The sequence below is a fragment of the Aethalodelphis obliquidens genome, unplaced genomic scaffold (genome assembly GCF_003676395.1).
Source record: "Aethalodelphis obliquidens isolate GAN/ISIS:26980383/991018 unplaced genomic scaffold, ASM367639v1 scaffold45, whole genome shotgun sequence".
Classification (NCBI taxonomy): Eukaryota; Metazoa; Chordata; class Mammalia; order Artiodactyla; family Delphinidae; genus Aethalodelphis; species Aethalodelphis obliquidens.
Window position 1 is genome coordinate 1,407,780 of NW_020837989.1, and position 24,729 is coordinate 1,432,508.

Genomic DNA, 24,729 nt, shown 5'->3' on the forward strand with positions numbered 1-24,729 from the left:
AAGTCTAGTTCATCACATTGTTATTGAAGTGTACATATACATTGTTGGAGAGCCATTCATTTTTATAATACCATCCTGGCTTAAATTTTGTCTAGAAAACATTTTTTTCATGTTCTCTTTAAGTTGGTGGTCACTTTCAGATTTAGTAGACATATTTTTAAATCCTCAAACTCTCACAGAAAATTTTGGCTTTGCAGTTTTACTGAGTAATTCAGCAAAATGGTTTTGTTCGATCTCCAAAGGGCATGTATGCCATCAGAACTTGTTAACCAAAGTTTAAACAAAAGCTCAGTTATCCACCTTTTGATTATTTTGCTGTTTCTCATTGGTCTTCCTTTTTCTCTGCACCCTGCCTTAATTTTCGGTCTTCTTTTTAACCACGCATGATTTTTCTGCACCTTGTACTCTTGCCTCTTTTGTTGAGTTTGGACATGAAAATGGAAGAGGGTCCATTTAGCGCCTGTAATTCCTGTCTCTTCTTTAGGCCCTCAAAGTCAAGGACTAAAACAAATCTTGACATTTTGGGGCTTTTTTTCACTGCCAGTGATCTACTATCTCCATTATCAAATTCACACAGAGGCTCCCTAGGTTTTGCCAGTCCCCGCATAATGTTTGGACTTGGTGTTTGAATAGATCATCACTGTTCTGAACTGCTTGAGCATATTTCATGATTCTAGTCTGTATAGTTTTTGGTAGTTAGAATATTCTTTTCTTTTTAAAATAATTGAAGGATGCTTTCCCATGCCATGAATTACATTTATTTTTCTAGTTTGATGGTAAAGAATGACAGTTATGAGTCTTTACAGTATATTGGGATATGTAGCATTCAGAGTAGTGTTTCCTGTAGTTTGTGTTTTGTAAGAGATTGTTGCTGTCCAGTGCTTTTCTAATAATTGAAAAACCATTAAGAAATGGGAATGAAATATAATGCATTAAGTGACTTTTGTGAAAACAAAAGATTTCCATTTCTCTTTTGCTTATATAGCTCATGTTGGTTTTTGTGTTTTCCTCTACTCCTTTCAGCAGCCCTTAAGAACTTCCTGATATGCTGTGCTGTGCATTAAGGTTGTGTTAGTTTTCATAAACAAAAGCTTTTGAATCTGCATTCCTGCCACTTAATGATTGGCACTACATGCTGTGCCTTGCTGCAGTTGTGTTGATTCAGCACTGTGGGAGCTTTCTGTTTTCCTTTGAAAACTATTTTATTATGAGGAAAAGTTTCAGAAATAAGGACTATAGACACCTTTTGAATTTAATGTCCTTAGAGTTGCTTCTTTTTTTAATGCTTTATATAGGTGAACGATATGATCCTGAGCCTAAATCAAAATGGGATGAGGACTGGGATAAAAGCAAGAGTGCTTTTCCATTCAGTGATAAATTAGGTGAACTGAGTGATAAAATTGGAAGCACAATTGACGACACCATCAGCAAGTTCCGGAGGAAAGATAGAGAAGACTCTCCAGAAAGATGCAGGTATTATTAACACTTTGTCTCCTGGGTCTCTTGGAAAGGGAACTAAATTGACACAGCTGGGTCTTGGGTTTTTTTATTTGTTTTGGGTGTTGGCATTATCTGAAATTCAGCTTTATTTGTTTGTTTCTTTAATTTATTTTTTAGAGCAATTTTAGCTTCACAGAAAAATTGTGCATAAAGTACAGGGAGTTGCTGCATAACCCCACCTCTCCAAGTGCAAGAATGCATGCACACACACACGGTTTCTCCTGTTATTAACATCTTGCATTAGTGTGGTACATTAATTTATTAACAATTGATAACCAATATTATTAACTAAACTCTTCAGTTTGCATTAGGGTTTACTGTGTTGTATAGTTGACAAATGCATAGTATCCACCATTACAGAACCATACAGAGTAGTTTCACTCCCCTAAAAATGCCTTGTGCAAAAATATGGAAAAATTCATGAATTTGCATGTCAGCCTTGCATGGGGGCAGGCTAATCTAGTTCCCTGACGAGGGATTGAACCGAGACCATGGCAGTGAAAATGCCAAGTCCTAACCACTGGACCGCCAGGGAATTCCCAGGTCATGCGAATTTTCACTGTATTGTTCCATTTTTAGTATATTTGCTGCTGATTTATACATATATATATAGTGTGTGTGTGTGTATTTACACACACATATATACAGTGCAGCTGTTTATAAGATGCTGTGTCAGACATTTGCATTTAGTATTGACACACTTTCCTTGTCTGTGTCCATTTATTTCTAAAATTGATCACGTTTCCTGTATGTTTTTATTCAGGCCATTTATTGGCATTTTTTTTCCCAGTAAGAACTTGAATAGCTTATTTTGCAATTGGGCATCTGATGATCCAGGGATCTAAGGTATTGCTGAGGGATAATGAAGTTTATTATTTTATTAGATTTAAACAAAAGTTAGGGGTTTGAAAATTCTTCCTGTGACATTTCATTAAGATTCTGTGTCAGTTTATACCAGAAAAAAAAAACTCCAGATGGATATTTGGACTAAAATGTTTTCGAGTATGACCTGTATTTTCATAGATTACATTTTCTAATGGTGGGGTATTTGTATTTAGTTTTACATAGAACAGTGCTAGGAACCTTTTAGCATTCACTTTTTCTTACCTACCAATATAGCTATTAACTAGTTTTTCTGCCAGTTATAAGGGCAATATATGTAGCACTTAATTTGCAAAGCAAGTTTTATAAGATCTTTGTCATTTGTGCCTCACTGTATCTCTATTAGATAGTCTAGAGCAAGGATTTTACCATTATTTTTGGGGAGTAAGAACTGAAGCCCAGTCAGGCTGTGTGGAACTTGCCTAAAGTAACGCAGAGATGCGACCAAAACTTCAAGTGAGTTCTTGTAACTAAGTACCATCTCTTTTTCTCTTATAAAAAAATCTTAACAGTTCAGATTTAGGGGTCATTAAAAAGAAATAAAAATAATAATTTTGAAACTATTCAGATTCTAAAATATTTTAGTGTCTTCTCATTACGTTTCCATATTTATTAAATCTGTGGAATTCCTGTCTGTTTCTGGAATATGACCTTTGAAGAACCAGAATTTATTTTTAATACTTTGAATATATTTTACAACTATATTTCTAGCTCTTTTATACTGAAGGTGTATGCATATGGTAATAATAAATAACTAAACTATGGAAAACGATGCCTACCTCAAATACTCTGTGCTGTTTTTCCCTCTTTAATGTTCTTGTGGCCTTTGTGTTCACACTTTTGGTTTGACTTAGAAAACATAGTGGCCACATATTCTGTTGCTATTTCCTGAAGAAGTATGGGAATCAGGTAGGTAGGCTGGTTAGAAATCTAACTATGTACCTTCTTGTTTTGTTTTCTCTTCTTTGCCCTCCACCCACAATTTTTCTTTACTTGCTTTGTCTTCCTATTCTTTTTTTCTGTTTCTTCCTTGATTTTTTCTTTTCTACATTTGCCTCTAAGACAGGATCTGCTAGAGTTCCTAAATCTTTTATATATTCAGGTTTAAAAGAGTGAAAATGTAGTGTATGTTATTTGTTTTAGTAACTAAAGAGCAAACCAGGGACTTACATCTTGGAGTATATGTGAGAGAAGAATAGATTTTTAGACAAAGTTGCATGGGACCTATCTGGCATGTTATCAGAATTTTAGACTTAATAGCTCATTATTAGATTCAGGAATTCTTGAACACTGATCATATCTGAAGCTTTCATTTCATTGTGTGCTAGTAAGGTTTATATTCTCACCTTGTAAAGAAATTACCTTGCACTATAATCAAATTGGACATCAGAAAGGTAAGAAGTTTCAGTCTTAGATATAGGACTGATGGTGGTAATTTTTAGGTCATTTGTTGCTGAGAAATTAGTAAGTGACAAGGGGTTTTGAACACTTGATCAGAACTTGTAGATTCCCTAAAATGTTTATAGATAAAAATACGTTTAACCCCTTTGCTCAGTGTGGGAAGCCATTCTTCTTGATTCTTGATTTATACAGGTTCCAAATTGATTTATATTTAAGTAGAAATTGCTTTAGATTAGTCCGAGTTAAATTGCATCAGTAATAATAGTCATAGTTTTAAGGAGAATTTTAAGTATTTTACTTCAGAATATTTATAATTTAAACCACCTACTCTGAAATTAAGAAATAATAGGTAATGGAACGTATTTCAGGCAATTTCTCTCTCTGTCCTACTTGCACCAGAAAAAAAAACCCAATGCGTCATTACTGGAGAGCACACTAGTACTGACATATTTAATTTGGGGCATATGAAAAACACAGTTCTTTTACTCGTTCTGTATTTTTTTCCTTTCGCATGTTAAGAAGAAGAAAAAATCTTTGAATGTGCCTGAAAAGGAATTCTTTTAAAATATTTTAAATATATTTAAATTTTCTGTGAAGCAGTTTTCTTAGTTTTGTGAAAATTTGATCTCGCGATTCTATATAGTAAAATAGAGCACAGTTCTTGTAAAGTGCATTACCTCATTTTTCTGCATTTACAGATGAGAGTTTAATCATTTGAATGCAGATAGGATAATATTTAAAAGATATCCATCGAAATTATAGTATTTTATTATATATTTGCATTAGTATAGGAGAGTCAGTGACAGAATCATGTTATATAAATGGAACTGTAGTTGTTGCACAGTCCATTTCAAGAAAATGGTTATCAAATGCAGCTATTTGAGCTCCTAGACTCTAATCAATTGATTCTGATATGAGAATAACCCTGCTATTTTATTTTTTAATTAAGCTTTAAATCTATAATAAATAAGCACTTGAATTATTTCAGGCTTTTTTATTTGTACACATTTATGTAAATACTTTTTTGTAGCAGTGTTTTAGACTTACCTGGGGAATTTGATGGGTTCCCACTTCCGCTCCCCAGTGCATACATATGATTATTCAGATAGCTTAGATAACATTCTCTTGATCCCTGTCAAATAGTCAAAGTATGGAATTTTGGAGTTACTACATTTGAAATTCTTTAGCTCAAATCACTGAGGGCTCCATTTTAAAGTAATCCCTAGTCTTATTATTTTCCTTCATTTTTAATATCTTTTAGTGACAGTGATGAGGAAAAGAAAGCAAGAAGAGGCAGATCTCCCAAAGGTGAATTCAAAGATGAAGAGGAGACTGTGACGACAAAACATATCCATATCACACAGGCCACAGAGACCACCACCACAAGACACAAGCGCACAGCAAATCCTTCCAAAACCATTGATCTTGGAGCAGCAGCACATTACACAGGGGACAAAGCAAGTCCAGATCAGAATGCTTCAGCTCATACACCTCAGTCTTCAGTTAAGGTGGGAATGGCACGAGTTTACACATTATACACAGTTTTATTCTTATAAATTACTTTTAGAATTACTGCATTAGTAGTCTCAGGCATTTCTAGGTAATCATATTAATTATAGATCATCTGGCATGTATTAGTCATTAATAATAAGAAATCTCTTTGGAGGAAGAAACCTGTCCAATTGCTGAATGATTATCTATGTACTTTCTATGAAAATAGTAATAACACTCTTGGTTCATTTGGGAAAGGCTGTGAATCAGAATGTAGTGCATCTGTTTCCTTCTAGACACCACCACTGGTACCAAGTGTGAGATTCACTAAGGAAAACATGGTAGTGTTTGGAAATTGTAAGAAATGACCACTTGTATACATGACAAGTAGTTATATAGCGGAACTGGTCTTGTTTAATACAGAGATCGTTCCTCTGAAAAGGAGGTTTATTTGCCCTGTGGTCAGTATTGATTAGTAGCAGCACTAATTCTTGTAACTGTCTTCACTTTTTATTCCGCACAGAAATGAAATCCACCTGATTGATAGATACCTGGCTGCAAGCTAGTCTTTTGGACAGAAATCTGCCTAAGAGGGAGGTTTGCCCTGAAAGCCTCAATAGTTGTTTTGTTACTCTCCCCCCACTAGTATTCACCCAGCTTGTATCTTTGCATCAAATGTAGCTGAAAGCTAGGGAAAATATTTTTCTAATGTATCTTGCAAATTGCAGGTGACTCTAAAAATAAAGCTAGTCCTACTTAGTGTCAAGAACCGTGTCAAGTTTTCCCACATATCTTCTGGTGTATAATTTCACCCATATTGTGCTCTTTTTAGTTTTGAGGAAAACCTCAAAATTACAACTCAACTTTAGTTGTAGTTAAAAGGGGGAAATGGATGTGTTATTTCCTTGTGGTCTTAGTTTTCCCCTGCTGTGGATACAGTTGCTTACTGATGACTGTCTAAGATCTGGTAGATAGTCATAATTAAAACCCAAATAATACATGATGGCTGTTATATGAAGAGTTCATTTATGGTTGCATGGGGAAAATCATCCAACCTGTATAATTTTTTTTAACAGTAAACTGAGACTTTTATATCTTAAAAGGATTTTAAGTATCAATATGTAGTACAGCCTGAATGTATGTCCCTGCCATAAATACTTTAAATTTATAGTGTAAGCTTTTTGACTTTGTTTTTATTACCAAAAAAAATGCATAGAACTCTGAAGTTCTCAGCAAGTTACTCAGCTGCTTCAGATCTCTTTCAACCTCAAGGCCTTTTTGAACCACAGTATATAGTGTTTTAATCTTCAAAGCTCAAATTAACATGCCTAGGAATTTACAGTGTTTTCCTGTTGCCTAGCACTTCTGTTCTAATTTAACATGTATGTATTGAACATTGAGGACCTATGCATTAGGGTGCTTAGAACTATGTATAGGAGAAAAATCATATTACAACTCCAGCCCCACAGTTTAGTTTGGGAACTAAATATAAAACAGATGTCAAGGTATATCAGACCAACATAGAATTATACTGACCTGAGCTAGATAGGATGTTGGCCTCCAGTCCAGTAGATCTCAGACCTTCTTATGCATTGGAATTACTTAAAGGAGCTTTCTAAGACTGTACAGACCAAGATCCCAACCTGGGCAATTATGATTCAGTATGTTGTGATGGAGCTGGGCATATATATTTCTTTAATGCTTCTCAAGTGATTCTGTGTTAAGATTTGAGTGGGATCTGGAAGGTATGTTTTTTCAGAGTGAAATGCAGTAAGAAATGAGAAAGTAACCCAGGAGTAGTGGACATGCCTAATCTTGTCTGATCTCCGAAAAGAAGTGAGTTAGGGAAAAGAGGAGTGTGGATGTTAGGGACTTTTACAATGGTAGGCATTTAAAAATACTATCTCTCCATAAGGATTCAAGGTCACTTCTCTTTTTTCAGAAAAGGAAATCTACCTTTATTAAGATAATTACAGGTATTTGTGTCTCAGTTGGGAATTAAAGATGAGTAGAGCAGATTTTTTTAAAAAAAAATAGTAGAAATATGTTTTCTAAGCTTATTTAGCTCTGTGTGTGTTTTCAGACTTCAGTGCCTAGCAGTAAGTCATCTGGTGACCTTGTTGATCTGTTTGATGGCACCAGCCAATCAACAGGTAAGCTTCCATATTGCCTTTTCTTTTTATCAATAGTATTCTTGGTTTCAGAGTAATTTTTTTTAATGGCAAATAAAAGATGGAATGAAAATTTAAAAAAAAATTTTTTGCATTAGATTTATTTTTAATGTGAAATTAATTCACTTTGAGCATTATTTGGGAGGAAGTGTTTAATTGCCTTAAATAAGGAAGGTGAGCACTTAAATATTTGACTGGTAATTCAGTAATCTCTCTCAATTTCTTTAGCACTGAGTATTTGGGGTCCCTTTGCTTTTTCTATAAGCAAAATGGACTGCTCTGCCCATTTCACTGTCTTTCCATAAATCTTAATTCTGGCTGTCAAACTACCCACGCCTAGAGTTCATTTAAACTTTTCATTCATTTATTCACTAAACATTTATCGAACCAGACACTGGCCTGGGTGCTTGCAGTATAATGCTTAGTAAAACAGTTCTTGCCCTCACGGTAAGGTCAAGTGGAGGAAGTAATCATTAACCAAAGAGTCACAAATAGTTACCTAGTTACAAACATACAGAGTGCTTTGGAGGAAAGGGGCATTCTGTGAAAGTGTGACATATTTCAAAGAGGGCTGCAGCAAAAGAATAGTCCATTTACCAAGATTTTCTCACAGAGAAGATTAATGGTTTCTTCAGTTTGATGTCCAGTATGTGCTAGATTTTTTTGAGTAATTCCCTATAAATTGTTTTCAAGAAAATTGATTATTTTAGGTTGCATTTGATGATTATGGAGTCGTAATAAACTGTACTGCAAGTCAAAACAGCTTAAGAAATAAAACTTATGTTTAAAGTTCATTTCACATTAAAATGTAACTGGCGAGATTGGCATAGAAATAATGTCAAAGTAAATCTGTTGTTTCTAGTTGTGTGTAATAATTTTTCAAAACTGAATTGTTTTAAAATTTACATTAGTGTTTATGATGAAAATTACTTCTCACTGATAGTTTAGTACATATGATTAAAGTCTCCTATTATTTTCTCCCTGTCCTTGCCTACTATCATAAAATTAATTCTTAGACTAGGTATGAACTTACTCGGGTGTCTGGTTCAATCCAATTTCTGAGATTCTTCAGTTCCCACTCCCTTTTTTCTGTAAATGTAACTACGTAAAATTATTCCTTAAACTCTATTGAACTGTCATGCCCAAGTTTGCAAACAACTACATTAGTTGTTTAACAATTTATGTGCTGTCTTTTTGTACATTGAAGATTTTCATAGTAGTATTAACTGGTAGTTAGCATGTAGTCATATAATACAGACTTAGTGTCACAGAATATCAACTATTTTGGATTTCCTGGTATGAAATATTAAAGAGCCCTTTTCATGCATCTGTGAAAATTTTTAATGGAGCAATCAGAGAAGAATTAACTAGGAAGGTCAGATGAGTGAATCTAACTTTTTTCCTTGGTGTTAGCCAGATTGCTTTGAACAGAGAGAATTATTAAATACCAGCATGCTTCCTTTGCTTGGCAAGAAACCTTTGAGTGGTTTTTCTTCTCTAGTGCAAGCAGTAGATTGGCTAATTAAATAGAAGTAGCAATTAATATTAATACAGTAATTGAGACAAAGTCTGAATGAAATTTGGAATATTTCTTGCCTTAATGTTTTTATCTTAATAATTTCTAAAAACCAACCGAAAATGGGTTGACATCATAAATTTTTTTTTAATTGTTCACTGTTTATTATCACGGTCACTCTTTTTTTTTTAATTAATTTTTTTTTTTTTTTTTTGGCTGCGTTGGGTCTTCGTTGCTGTGCACGGGCTTTCTCTTGTTGCCACGAGAGGGGGCTGCTCTTTGTTGAGGTGTGCGGGCTTCTCGTTGCATTCTCGTTTAAGGTGGCTTCTCTTGTTGCGGGGCACACGGACTCTGGACGTGCGGGCTTTAGTAGTTGTGGCACAGGGCTCAGTAGTTGTGGCTCGTGGTCTCTAGAGTGCAGGCTCAGTAGTTGTGGCACATGGGCTTAGTTGCTCCGCGGCATGTGGGATCCTTCTGGACCAGGGCTCGAACCCGTGTCCCCTGCATTGGCAGGAGAATTCTTAACCACTGCACCACCAGGGAAGTCCCCATAATTATTTTTTAAAGTTCACTCCTGTTTGAAACAGTTTAACCACTTTGTGTAGAACCCCCTCCAATCAGTAAGATGAATTTCATTACTATGAATTTCTATTTAAATATTTTAGTAGTAATATATTTTAAATTGAATTCAGCAGTGGAAAAAAAAATTGGATGTTAAATCTTTAGCACCTACATGTAAGAAAGTCTAAGAATCTACCATATCAGCATTGCTATTTGGTATGCCATTTGGGTGTCATTTCCAATATGTGCCTATATTTATAATACTGCTGTCATGCAAGTAATATGGACATGAACTGTAAACCTAAGCAGATACAGCTTCTGTACCATTCACCAGATAAATGTCTCCTTGGAGAAAATGCTCAGATTTTCTTTTTTTATGTGTTATTTCATCCTTTTTGTTAGCATCTTCAGAAGTATATGTGGTAAAATCATTGTGGAATATCAACCAGTTTAAAAGTACACATGTGAAACCCATTCATCAAGATTTTCTTGAGACTCTGATGATAAATGTCCCACTCTGGTGATGTTCTTTTAAAATCTGTACTCAAATGATATTTTGGTGACATTTATACATAGTATGTCTCTAAGTAAACATTTTTTAAATGAATAATAATGTATTTAGAAAATAAGCCAGTTACAAATATAATGCCAAGAACCATTCCATTTCATTTTTAGTATATCTCGTCTTCAGAGTTTCCGTTGTCTCCTTTTGTCCCTTTTGTAATTAAGGAATTCAGATCTTGATTAACATACTACTACATAAGTTGTTTCTAGTACAATGAATGAGGTTGAAGAGAAAATATAAAGACTTTACAAGGCTTGCAATATCTTTTGATTTTTTGGTTGTTAAAAAATATCTTTTAAGATTAACGTGTATAAAATCCAAAATGTTCATTACATTTACATTTGAACCTGTTGCCTTGTACTCCGTTATCACTAAAGTTAGTTGAGGATATTTACATGGATGTGAACCACCTTGTTATAGCCAAGTTACTGGTTATTACAACCCAACTTACATATTAGAATTTTCATGGGCGTTGTCTCTAGTTTAACCTAAGTTTACTAAGAATAAAATGTTTTACCATATTCTGTTTTCACTAATATAAAAGTAGTGTGTGCTCATTTTAGAAATTTTATGGAAAAAAAGTAATTCACCGTAACTTAGGTGCATAAAGTTAACTATTAATAATTTTGGTGAATAGTCTTTCTTTAAACATTTTCTATATAATCAGTCAATATATTTTATTTAAGCATTTATTTATTTATTTTTTTTCCACAACTCACACACACTGTATTTTATTTTTACAAGAGATAAATAAACTGACACCAAGCATTGTAAATAAAGCATTTATTATGTTGCAAATCTTTTTCAGGCTTCTAGATAAAGATTTTATTGTTATTATATTTTTTTGTAAACTCTTTTTCATCTAAAATCTCATGACCATTTCTTTATTATAGTTGGTATTTTACAGACCTTTTAATTGCTTTATAATCTTAACATTATGTAAATATGCTGTAATTTACTTGACCAGTCAGCCTCTTATTTTTTGGACATTAGGTTTTGATTTGTTTCCAAACTTCTCTCTGTTATAAAGTAGTGAAGTAGCATCTTTCAAAATCTTCCATTTTGGTAAGGAGAAAATAATATTTCATTCTATTTTGCATGTGTTTGATGACTGACTTTGAAACTTTTCATGGTTTTATATTGCTAGTTGTAACTTGTCTATTCATGTCCTTTGTCCTTTTTTTTTAAATTGGGGTTGTTTATCCTTATCGATTTTTTAAAAACTTATTTATATTAGTTCTTCATCATATATTTACAATTTTTTGTCATTTCTATTAATTTTGTATTTATTAGAACTCCTTGTGCAAAAGTTTTCATAACGTAATCTAGATTAAATTCTTCATTAAAGAATATTTCCATTTATAGTTAAAGCACTGTCTAGTTCAACTATATTTTTCCTGTTCACAGTGTTGCTTTGGAAAATACATGTTCCCAGCTGGTGACTGTAAATAACCTCCTTGCTTCCCTGAAAAGGCAGATGGAAATGGTTCATTTATAATGACACCTCTCATGTGGGAATCTTGAAGGATAGCTCTTATTGTGAAATTTAGCAGTCTTCCACATGCAGCAATTTTTGGTAGACTCTTACTTAAATTCCCTTAGATAGAAGTTACCTGGGAAAAATGCTTAAGTATAGAAAATGTCTGTTAAATTTAAGGCATTGGTATGAATAACATCATGCATATAGGTTTGGATAGTCCCTCCTAGGAGGGAGAAACTTTTCCTAAATGAAATAAGAGATTTTTAATTTCTGAGATAGTTTCCAAAGTTGAGGATCACATTATGTAAAACACAGTAGAAGTATAATCTGTGGCACTTCAGAAGATGGAGAAAAGTTAAATCCTTTTCAAGGAAAGGTGGCTTCTATTTGTTAAATTCTTATGTGTGTTTCCACTCTTTTACCTCCAGTGTTCTTAAATTAGTCATGTTTGAAATTAAACTCCCTGCAGTGTGGATGGAAAGAATAATATTTGCTATAGACAAGTTATGAACATAGTATAATTTTAGCTTAGGTGTTAGAATGTAGAGCAATAGAATAACAAAATAATTATTTGAAATGTTAAATTCAGGATAGGACAAAAATAAAATATGTCACCCAGTTTGAAGATGTGATTCACAGTATTCAGTGCTATACTCCACAGCATGAATTTTCTTTGTAGCCCAGACTGGATAAGATTTGAAAATTCCGAACTCATTTGGCATAATAAATTACATATTGATGTTTATTCACTGCTTGGATGAAGAAAATGAAAATAATCCCCTATTTTCAAATCCCTTAATGTTATAATAAAAGATGAACTATCATTCTGTTACCTAACAGTATACTTTGATCAATATTTTTAACATGAAGGAATATTACAGAAGACATACTTATGAATATTAAGCAGCAACTGTTCACACCATTGATTTCCCTGCTAGATTTTATTAATATATGTGCTTGTTTATATAGTTTAAAAATATAGCTCATTGATCTTTTGTACCTGTTGTCACATTTATTATGACATATGTACCTTTAAAGAAGAGAAAAATCACTGTGATATTTTCCTTTGGATAAAGCAAAAGCAGACATATAAGCTGTAGTTGTTGCTAGGAGTAGAGAACCTTGGCCTTGGTGGAAGTTAGTTCACGGTGAGTGAGTATATATGTGAATATGTGAATCTGTAATGAGGTGAAGGAATAAGGAATTTGTTAGGCCTGCTGATAGTTGACTACAGTAAATGTGCATTAAAAAGAAATACCAAGTTCACCTGTGTCAGAAACTGATTTGTTCCTTTTATTACTGCTGGCTATTTATTAAGAAGGGGAGATGGTTCTAGTTTAATTAACCCAGTTGAGTGTAGCAGATGGGACAGAATGTCTTGCAGCGATAAGACAATTCAGAAATGGCACCAGATGTTGGAAGCTGTCCCTGGTGGTATTTGAGTACAGCCCAGATGTTCCAGTCCCACCTGGCTAGTTTCTAAGCACTGCAGGCTAAGCAGCTGTGATGTAACCTATATAATGTTCACATAATAGTAAAAGCACTATAATTGAACTGCTGCTCTAAATTTCTAAGGTTGTGACTCTTAAGAGGTGAAATCTTTAAGGACAAAAATAAGGACAACTATTTAAGGTTTTAGATCCTTTGACTATTGCTGTTTCATTGATAACTGAATTGAGGAGAAGTGGAATATAAAATTTAACAATGTTACTGTTCAAATTATAGATAAAAGTAAATATTCGTACCTATTTAGTGTTTACAAATGAAAATTTGTATAAGAATGTGATGTTATGCATGCAGATTGATCTGCAGCCTTATGATTTGAATCTCACCCCTTTAAAAACACCAGTCTGGAAGTAGCAAAAAGCTACTGGTTTTTTTTTCAAGGATTAAAAATGCAAGTATTTTGCAAATATTTGCAAGTAAACAATAGGAAAAAATAGTCCACGTAAATCATTGCATTCATTTTTCTTCCTATAGCTATTAAAACTGATTACTATGCAGATCAACTTCAAGGGTTTTTGGGTTTTTTTTTTTCCCCTTCTATTTAAAAAAAAGTCAAACTGCAGAAAATTTGTCACATTTTCTTTGTCTCTCTCTAGTTCTTTTTTGGTTTTGTTTATTTATTGTGCACCGTTTGAGAGAATTGCAAACATCATGACATTTTGCCCCTAAAATACTTCAGCGTATATCTCCTTACAACAAGGACATTCTCCTTCACAATCATAATATAATTATCATACTTGGGGAATTTAACAGTAAAACAGTACTGTTGTATAATAGACCATATTCACATTTCCCTGGTGTCTCAATTACGTCATTTCAGTATAGCACTTACTTAAATATCCAGAGTCCAGTCAAGGATCACCCATTTCATTTACTTGCCATGTTTCTTTAGGCTTCTTTAATCTGGAGTGGTCCTAGTCTTTTTCTTTTATGATGACATTTTCTGAAGAGTCTTGAGAGCTGTTTTGCAGAATGTCCCTCAATTTGTATTTGTCTGATTCATTCTTCATGACTGGAGTCAGGTTAAATATTTTTGGGAAGAATTTGGGTGATGATTTCTTTTTTAGTCCCTTTATATTAGAAGACCCATGAGTGCTATTTTGTCCGATTATTAGTGACATTAAGTTTGAGCACTTGTTTAAGGTGGTATCTATCTGATTTCTGCCCTGTAAAAGTAGCTTAATCTCTTTTTATTTGTAATCTGTGGAGTGATGATTTGATTACCCAGCAACATTTTACCCAGGTTTTAGCATCCATTGAAGATTCTTATAAAGAGCATAATTGGCCAGATAAACTGCATGCCTACATTATGTTCGTGAAATGTGAGTAAGGGGTAACTGTAACCACAGTTGTAGTATCTATTATATTACTAGTTATAGAACTGAGGGATACTGTAAGAGAGTCTGTCCTGTGGTAGCTTAAAGGGAACATGGTGACATGAAAAGCTGGATCAACTAACTAGCTGTTATGATGGGTCTTGGGGCTCTAGTATTGGGTATTTTTTGAGTGCAGTGCTAAAATGGCTTCCTAAAAGTGCTATCAGTTGTGCTGTGGTTCTGACAGTTTTTTTTCCTCATACTTAATTTCTAGGAGGATCAGCTGATTTATTTGGAGGCTTTGCTGACTTTGGCTCAGCCGCTGCATCAAGCAATTTCCCTTCCCAAGGTACGATATGATTTGATTGGCCAGAAATCTAGGGGCAGTGGAAATGTTACCAAAACAAAACAACCCTTCACCACCCCACCCCCATCTGCTTCTTTTGGCCATTTTCTACTTGTAGTAGTATTTATAATTCCCAATTCCCAAAGAATTTATTCACAAAGGTACTTTATTGGGCCAGTATCCTAAATGTGCCAGACGAATTAATCTGGCTGCAGACTACTCAGGTACACCTAAATAAAATTGCCCTCACTCATAAGTGACTCTTGTTTTTTTTTTGGGGGGGGGGGGGGGGGCAGGGAGTAGGTGCGTAGGGAGTGTGAATAAGTATAAATCTCGTTTTAGCAGCAAGAATATTATGGTTTATGTTTAGCTTATATGATTTTCTTGAATGAAATTCAGGGACATTGGAGTTGGGCAGACCATCTTACCAAAATTCATTTCTTTATAATATAGACATCTTAAAAGAATTTCTATGAAAAATAACTGAATTTCATTTTGGCATATCCTTAAATGTGAGCAGTTGAACCTCAGGCAAAAAAGAATTCCTCATTCCATGTTAAATTAGAAATTTTAAAATACTCTAGATTTGTTGTGATCATTTCACAATATTTGTAAAGATCAAATCATTATGTTGTCCACCTGAAACTAATATAATGTTATGTGTCAATTAACACCCTCAATTTTTTTAAAATGGCAAAAAAAACAACTAACATCCAAGCAGAATATAGGCTTAACCATAATGGACTGAGGTGAAGGGCTTGTATTTTTCCCCCTTATTATTAATATTTTTATCTTACTACCTCTGCCATATACTTTGGTAGCTATTTAACTTTATGAAAGCCTCTGAGCCTCCACCTTTCTAAAATTGGGAATAATGCTACTTGTCATGGTTCTTTATAAGGATAGAGTAACGTCTGTAGAGACGTGTAGAATAGGGTCTGAGTTCATTATTAAGTGTCTTTTAGGTTGTAAAGGGGTTGGTTCTAATGTTTTTTTCCATAAAATTTGGTCAGTCTGAAGTTTGAGAGATAATATAAAAAATTTAGCTATAAAAATCATAAACATGAGGTGAGGCAAGGAGGAAATATTTAACTGAATTAGTTTTATTATTCATTTCAAGTAGAGTCATCTATCCCCATTAATTGGATTAAAATTTATATTTAGTACTGTCTAGTTTAGGTTAGTGAGGATTTAGGAAGAAAGACGCATAGGTTTTAATGTGATTTGGGTTATTTGGACCACTTGTGTAAATTCCAAGTATTTCCCAGAAACCAGGATTGTGGAGTAATGAACTGCTTCATTTTAGAAGTGTGGTTATACCTTGTAAGGGTTAATACCTTGCTATAGGCAAATCAAAGTGGAAAATGAACATTGCCCTAATTTTACAGACTGCCTGTGTAATTCTCAAAGTTTTTATGTATATAAAGTTGGCTACTATGCAAATAATTCAAATATGTTAATGTTGCTAAGTGATAACATCTCTTCATCTTACGTGATTAACATAACCTGATCACCATTACGCAAGGGGCTGAAACTGTTGCAACAATGATTAATGATTGCTGAACAATATACGCCTCACTAGAAATCTCTTCCTTCCATGATTAATCATCTCAGATAAAGTTTTCAGATGGGGCAACACATTTTGCCCCAGTTTCCATTCTTATTCTGTTTTCTAGATCAAGCAGATAGAAAATCAGCATAAAGTTTACCTTTATCCAGCAGTCTTCCTTAAATTAGTTTAAATTGTTTAATACATAGAACTAATTGTAAAACTCTTAATTCAGTCTTTTTGTAAAGAAGATCAAAGACATATTTTAGCAAAACCCCGAAGTAATGAATATCAGCCCAGTTCTTATATTAAATTGTTGGTAGAACTTGGGGTTTCTAAGTGAATTATTTTCTCTTTTGAGGGTGCTTACATTACAAAATGGTAATAGAACATATAATTTTAAAGACTTAATGTTATTGTTCTCTTGATATTTAGCATAATGAGACACAATATCATAGTGGGTGGTTACCTTTTAGGCTACACAAATTTTATTTCCTAGTTGTAAGTGAACATATAGTGCAAAGAAATTAACTTGAGCTACATACTGTTCGCTTTCAGATGACAGTTTATATGTAGCTCTTTCTTCACCTTTGCTTTTTTCAACTTCCATTAATTCATATTTATCTGTTTGTCCCTTTCTTAAAGCAAGGTTTGTTTACTTAGTATAGCCTAGTTTAAAAAAAATTTTTTGCAAGTATCACTTGCCTTTATATTTATTGTGTTCCAAATAGTTAGTATTATGTATGCAGAATTTATAGAAGCTTGACTTATACTTTTATATGGCATACCTAAAGGAAAGAAAGTGTGATGCTTTGCCTCTCCTCTGTCTTTTCACGATTAATCCAAAGTAACAATAAACCTCAAATGGCACTTACTATATATTAAGTTATTCAGTCTTCGCAACTTAGATTTTTTAAAAAGTATGGCACGGGGGACTTCTCTGGAAGTCCAGTGGGTAAGACTCCATGCTTCCACTGCAGGGGCATGGGTTCGATCCCTGGTTGGGGAACTAAGATCCCACATGCCTCACGGTGTGGCCACATAAATAAATAAAAGCTCTCCTTTAAATAAAATAAAAATACAAAGGCACAGAGAAGGTTAAGTAAGGTCACACAGCCAGTAAAATACAAAATCCGTTCTCTTAAATATTTCAGTCTATTAATTAACCTATTAATTTTTTTTTTTTTTTTCCACGGTACACGGGCCTCTCACTGCCATGGCCTCTCCTGTTGCGGAGCACAGGCTCCAGACACGCAGGCTCAGCGGCCATGGCTCAGGGGCCCAGCCGCTGCACGGCATGTGGGATCTTCCCAGACCGGGGCACGAACCCACGTCCCGCACATCTGCAGGCAGACTCCCAACCATTGCGCCACCAGGGAAGCCCTAACCTATTAATTTTTATATTATTAAATGCATTAAATCTTTTCTATGCATTAAATCTTAAACTTGTTATAATTATACTTTCAAGCATAGTGATAGTTTTGTTTCTTTTTTTAAATATTAGCATGAGTTCCCCTCTTAAGACTATACCCTGCTTTTTACTTAAATAGATTGAACAGTCCCATTTGAAGTAAACAATGTACTAAGGTTATATATCATGGCTCTCTGTAGCCTTTGTGTTGTCAGTGGAAGCATGGCCAAATGGGTGAGAACTTCTTACAGAAATTTAGTAATCCTAGTCTTAATTGTATTGAGTTTTTGGGTTTTTCTTTTTAATGAATTTGGGGTTTTATTTACATGAGATGGTATAAATCATAGTCTGATTTCTCTTTGAACCTTTCCAAATAATGATTGAACAAAATGAGCTGAACTGTCTGATTTTACTGAGTTACTCCTTGCATGAAGATTCTGGATCTCCCAGCAAAGAGTTTAACCAGTTTAGAGGTTTTTTTCTTGTTTTTTGGGGATCTCAGGCTAGTTCATATTTGTTTAGCTAGAAACTTATTTGATATGCAAACTTAGGTTGAAGGAAAGTTTTAGTTTCTGTAATTTCTTTGTGTCACCTCAGACCTGCCAATGCCAAGAGATGGATTTTACTTTATATGTGGAAGTTTTTTTTCTTTGCCACCTTGTTAACACTGGTGGAATATTCATGAGAAAGAATAATGTCCAGATGGAGATGGTACCTGCAGATGTTAATCTGGATGGACACAGATCAGCTCTAATTTGTTTCAGTTGGAAGATTGTCTGTGCATTTCAGAAACTTTCTTACCCTTTTTTCTTTCTCAGTAACAGCAGCAAGTGGGAATGGAGACTTTGGTGACTGGAGTGCCTTCAACCAAGCCCCGTCAGGCCCTGTTGCTGCCAGTGGTGAGCTCTTCAGCAGTGCCTCACAGCCAGCTGTAGAGCTTGTCAGTAGCTCACAACCAGCTTTAGGCCCACCTCCAGCTGCCTCAAATTCTTCAGACCTATTTGATCTTATGGGCTCATCGCAGGCAACAATGACATCTTCCCAGAGTATGAATTTCTCTATGATGAGCACTAATACTGTAGGTCTGGGTTTGCCCATGTCAAGATCACAGGTAAGTTGTCTGCCTCCCTTGGAAACTGTGATTCATAATCTTTGAGATGCTCTAACTATCTAATGGCAGATTAGCATAAAACAGAAAAATAAGCAAGTGACACATAGATTACTTTTGTACATTGCGTTTACCTTGTGTCCCTACCCTGGAATAGTCATTTGGGTTTTCCAGGGCAAGGCCTTCTCACTCTTCTTGCTGTCCATGCAAAGCCAAGTGTGATGCCTTGCACAGAGGAGGCATTTGTTGAAAATTTATTGAACTAATAAACAAATTGGAATTTAATAGTTTAAAAAATTGTTTTTAAGATTAAGGAATAGAGGAGTTCCCTGGTGGCCCAGTGGTTAAGACTCTGTGTTTCCACTGCAGGGCATGTGGGTTCGATTCCTGGTTGGGGAACCAAGATCCCGTGTGCCGTACTGCACGGCCTAAAAATAAAAAATTAAAGACATTAAAAACAAGAAAAGAGGGGCTTCCCTGGTGGCGCAGCGGTTGAGAGTCCACCTGCCGATGCAGGGGACACGGGTTCGTGCCCCAGTCCGGGAAGATCCCACATGCCAAGGAGCGGCTGGGCCCGTGAGCCATGGCCGCCGAGCCTGCGCGTCCGGAGCCTGTGCTTCGCAATGGGAGAGGCCACAACAGTGAGAGGCCTGCGTACCGCAAAAAAAAAAAAAACAAGAAGAAGAAGGAATAGAGATATATTGCTAATATAGAAAATTATTCTCTAAAATAATGAATGTTCTTCCCTATTCTGGACCTGCTCTACATTATATAATGCTTATATAGGCTCTTCTTTCAACTCTTATTTTCATAAAGGAAAATAACTAAACAGGAACTTTTAAATTCACTTTTTAAAATTAAATCTAAATTACCTAATACTAGCTTAGAATTCAAACAAGTGCAGAATATATGTGTCTGAGTTGTATCAGGAGGAACTTGCTATTTTTGACTCAGGCTATTCTGAATATTTGTTTATGATGCTAATTATTCATTTTAATATGTAGAATCTCCTGTTTTGGATGTTAGGATGAAGGAAGAGAAGAAAGAAGCAGAAAGGTGACTGATCTGTATAACAGATATTAGACCTAACATTAAGAAAAAGGACATGAAAGCCATACCAGTACCATTAAATTGAACTGAACAAACTCAAGCCAGTTCACTGTTTCTTTCATATGGTCTAAGCATAAAGCCAATCTACTAATTTTCAATCTTAATTGCAACTGTGTTGTGAGTCTTTGCATTGGTCCATTTTAAATTATTCTTCCTATTTGTATTTATTTCCCTTTTTCTGTCCTTGTTACAATTATTCTGGTAGTAACTACCAGGCACCTCTGCTGCTTTTTCCTGAATTTCTCCTTTCTTCTGTATTGGTCCATACTGTACCAAATTCCACTAGTGTTGCTTGCTTTAGGCAATAGAAATATACATGGAGCAGGGATATGTCAGTCAGGTTATGTGGAATGTAATTTGCTGTTTTGATGGTTTTGTTTTTTTAACATGAGAAATCATACCCCGAATTCCATTTTGTACGAATAAATTTCCACTTGTATATTTCCTTAAAGTTGTACTAACCCGAAGTTAATAGTTGCCCCAGGATTGTGGCTTCTAGACTTGGGGTGATGGGAGGATAACTGTTAGTGTACATATGTTTTTTCCCCACCCCAAACATGATTTGGACTTCAGAGGAATATTATGGGAAGCTGGTGATTCAGGATATTGAAGACCTTAATGTAGAACATTTGTTGTTCTTATTGGTTTCAAGAGTTTATTACAAAGTCTAGTATATATTTCGAGTTACTATGATTAAATTGCCGTCTGGTAATCTTTATAGAGCAGATGCTTAATTTTTAGAGCATTTTTCTATTTTCCAGCCTTTGCAAAATGTTAGCACAGTGCTGCAGAAGCCTAATCCTCTCTATAATCAGAATACAGATATGGTCCAGAAGTCAGTCAGCAAAACCCTGCCCTCTACTTGGTCTGACCCCAGCGTAAACATCAGCCTAGACAACTTACTACCTGGTATGCAGCCTTCCAAACCCCAGCAGCCATCACTCAATACAATGATTCAACAACAGAGTAAGTTACTGCAAGACATCCCATTTCTTTGTGTATTTGTAATCCTTTGCCCTCATGCCAGGACTACTTCAAGCCATGAAATAAAACTACTGAAAGCAACTGTGTATTCACTTAAGATTGTTTTCACATAATACCTGGTATCGCTCCTGGCACATTGAATTGCTTTGTATTCTGCTCTTGACATGTTAACATTTATTGTATGGTGGTGAGTTTTGGGAGCCTGATCACTAAAATAAAAGTATTTGTTGAGAAAAAATTTTTAATATAGGCAGATATGTCAAGAAATAAAAATCATCTGAACTCCATAATCCAGGGATAATCACCATTAATTCATATTTCTTCACAGTCCATCTTTTCTAACCACATTTTTAATACTTGAGATCATTCTGTCTATATTTTGTTTCTTGCAGTTCATATTCAACATTATTGTTTTTTCTGTGTTGAATATTCTTAAAGAAAGAAAGCATGGGGCTTCCCTGGTGGCACAGTGATGGAGAGTCCGCCTGCCGATGCAGGGGATGCGGGTTCGTGCCCCGGTCCGGGAAGATCCCACATGCCGCGGAGCGGCTGGGCCCGTGAGCCATGGCCGCTGAGCCTGTGCGTCCGGAGACTGTGCTCCGCAACGGGAGAGGCCGCAACAGTGAGAGAGGCCTGCGTACCGCAAAAAAAAAAAAAAAAAAGAAAGCGTGATTTTTGGATCTTTATAGTTATCCATCATATTAGTGTGCATTTCCTCTCTTGCTGGTTATTTCAGTTGTTTCCAGCTTTTTTCCTATTATAAATAACTCCATGGTTTTGTATAAATCTTTTTACTTGTGATTTTTTCCCTTAATATAATGTTCTAAAAATAGAGGGAGTCAAAGGATATAAACTTTTTAAGGTTTTTGATACACAGTAGCTCTTGACAACTTGTTAGGTCGGATTCAGTAATAGATTTTATAGGAATGGTTTTAAATTGCCTGATGTTTTCTGCCAGCCCACTCTTACTGTTTCTACATCTTGGGGAAATCAGAGCTAACAGCCACTGAATATTTCTCAAGAGTAAACAATACAAGTTAATTGACTTCTCTTATAAAAAAATCACTATAAAGTAATTTTATTGGAGCTTACAAGTATTGATGGTCAGGAAGATTGTATTATTTTTCTGCTCTGTGAATCTAAGAATTCAGTGTGATAAAGTTCTTTTGTCTCTTTTCTGCTGTTAGATATGCAACAGCCTATGAATGTGATGACCCAAAGTTTCGGAGCTGTAAACCTCAGTTCTCCATCGAACATGCTTCCTGTCCGGCCCCAAACTAACCCTCTGATGGGGGGACCCATGCCTATGAGCATGCCCAGTTTGATGACTGGCACCATGGGAATGGCCCCTCTTGGAAATAGTCCAATGATGAACCAGAGCATGATGGGCATGAACATGAACATAGGGATGTCAACTGCTGGGATGGGCCTGACAGGCACAATGGGAATGGGCATGCCCAACTTAGCCATGACTTCTGGAACTGTGCAACCCAAGCAAGATGCCTTTGCAAATTTCGCCAACTTTAGCAAGTAAGAGATTGTATAGGAGCAGATTGAATGAAGGATTTTTAGTGGTGCAGATAGGTGATGTTGGGATGGAAAATGCTAGTCAACTCCTCTTTCTTTCATCAATTAATTAAAATAAACCTACATTAAGAACCAAAAAGGTTGTTTTATAAAAGCAAAATATCTAGTATTTCAGATGGCCAGGCAAGGGCGCTTCAGATGAGGCAGTCAGAATCATTTTTCCCAGTGAGACTTAGACCACAAATGGGGCAGTGAGACCACTGAAAGCCTTTATAAATTGAGGAGCCCATTTTAATATCATAATATGTGGGAATACTAGAATAGGGCTGAATAAATGTGTTTGAATCTCTAATTTTATACTTTTCTTTTCCTGAAGAACTTGATTTTTCTGTCCCTGAATTGCCTTGTCACAATTGGGTCTGTTCCTTTTACTACCACTCTTGAGTCCATATATGAAATCATTAAAGTTGGATGATCAGTTTTTTATAAAAATATATATTTTTGTCCAAAAAAGGCATACATATGTGATTATGGCTAAATCAAAGGTAACTGGAATGTATATACTTTTGCTAATGTTCCAGCAATACTGCTATTATACTATCCAAATTTTTATTGTAACAAAACCTCTTTAAGCAATTGGTGATAGCTATGGGGCTTTTCCCATTTCTTCTGCTATAATTATCCTGTGCAGAACTCGGAAAAATATTTTTTTCAGGACTGCTCTATGGTTTCCTTTAAAAGAAAAGAAAAAACAAACCTCCAGTATTTTTATTTGTTCTTAGCAGTCATTATTTACACTTTGCAGTGATAACTTGGCAAGGCTTCCTTCTGTGTTTATCCCTGTAGCCACCATGTAATAGTCAGGAACAGTCAAAAAGAAAAATATTTATTTTTTTTTTTTGGTGTCTTCAAAAAATTTTTGAAAAGGGTAAAAATCCATTAAGACCTTCAATATAAATGTTAGAACTCAACAATGTTGGCTTTTAGATTTTATACAGTATTGTTTTGGTTTTGAGTGTATATAATATGGCATTAGCAATATGGTTCCAATAGAGAGGAGTTAAATATATATATTATTAAAGGAGACCTGTAGCAGTCAAAGATTTTATCGATTTAATGGCAAATAAAGGAAATTAATTAAATTGTTTTCCTGCTGTAATTCTGCATTAAGGTCACATGAAAATCATGATTCTAGAGTTTGGAATGCAAAATTGTTTCACCCTTAAGCTGGGAATATTTTTTAAAATAAATACTATAATATAGGCATCAAATTATTACCTCCCCACTTTGTGTTGAAATTTTTTTTATTGATAAAACTTTGTTTCCATTGTATTCATAATATAGTTCTGTTATACATAACATTAAAATGTTCATTAAAATCAATGTTGAACTGCTTTTTCTTTCATTATGTTAGACATTAGAGACCGTTTGGGGAAGAAATAATTATAATTTGGGCAAAGTAATTTTTATAAATAATTTAAAATTATTTAATGACTTCTCTATTCCTTCCTATCAGACTGCTGTTAGGAATTAAAAATGAAGCAGCAAAGATATCCTGACCTGCTCCATTCTTGCTAATGTTCCATCTACAACATTTCTAATTAGGCAGAAATTCATGTACTTCAGCTAAGTGGTAATGAAAAGTGATTCATTTGCTGAATAAGAGATGAGAGAGAGTGTAATTAGCTGACTGTGGTTTTTAATCTTTCAACAATTCAATGTGTTTAAATTAGTTTCAAAGAATAGGAGCTTTCAAGTGTTGTTACTTCAGAGCAATCAAGCCAGGCTCTGGTGGCAGTTTGGAGAATATCTTCACTGATATTTAAAACCCGCAATCTTAAATGAATTTTTTCTTTAAATTGAGAGGTATGGCATCACCTTTTCGAATATGTATGGTTCTTAAAGGAAATAAATATTTTGTTTCTAAACTTTCGTGTTTAAAATTTCTTTCTAATAAAACTGATTTATTTCTAAAGCATTTTCTTTACTACTATGCCTTCTTCCAATGTTGTATTCTGAAGACAGAAGGGAACCCCTACCTTAGTTATTACTGTACCTCAACATACAGTCTGCTGTCTTACCAGTGTTTTTTGTTTCAGAGCCCTTGAAAGAAGAAAACAAGAATTGCCTCACTGGGGTTCCATTCAATTTAATGACTTGTCTCTGAAGGGGTTATTAAGTGATACCTAAAGAAAGGTCTGTATACCCCAAAACAGTTTGGAGCTGGCAAGAAAATACTCTTCTTTAATAGTCTTTTGGGCTCCCTTTTGCCCATCCTGTACCTCTTTCCTTTTTCAATAGCTTC

General features: G+C 34.8%; 1 protein-coding gene and 1 pseudogene across 5 annotated transcripts in view; one reads left to right on the top strand and one right to left on the bottom strand.

Annotated features, from left to right (window-relative positions):
* Positions 1 to 24,352, top strand: part of CLINT1 (clathrin interactor 1) — a 65,908-nt gene extending 41,556 nt beyond the window's left edge. For 3 of the 5 annotated variants that reach the window (XM_027081417.1, XM_027081419.1, XM_027081420.1), the window contains 7 exons: positions 1,296 to 1,473; positions 5,045 to 5,291; positions 7,358 to 7,427; positions 14,664 to 14,738; positions 18,514 to 18,806; positions 20,675 to 20,879; positions 22,085 to 24,352. In XM_027081417.1, the coding sequence (XP_026937218.1) occupies positions 1,296 to 1,473; positions 5,045 to 5,291; positions 7,358 to 7,427; positions 14,664 to 14,738; positions 18,514 to 18,806; positions 20,675 to 20,879; positions 22,085 to 22,431 (1,415 nt within the window). In that variant the 3' untranslated portion in view covers positions 22,432 to 24,352. The remainder of the gene's footprint in view (positions 1 to 1,295; positions 1,474 to 5,044; positions 5,292 to 7,357; positions 7,428 to 14,663; positions 14,739 to 18,513; positions 18,807 to 20,674; positions 20,880 to 22,084) is intronic. The other 2 variants (XM_027081418.1, XM_027081421.1) reach the window with 2 other exon arrangements.
* On the bottom strand, positions 1,903 to 2,103 carry LOC113606941 (uncharacterized; annotated as a pseudogene).
* Positions 24,353 to 24,729: the final 377 nt, after the last annotated feature.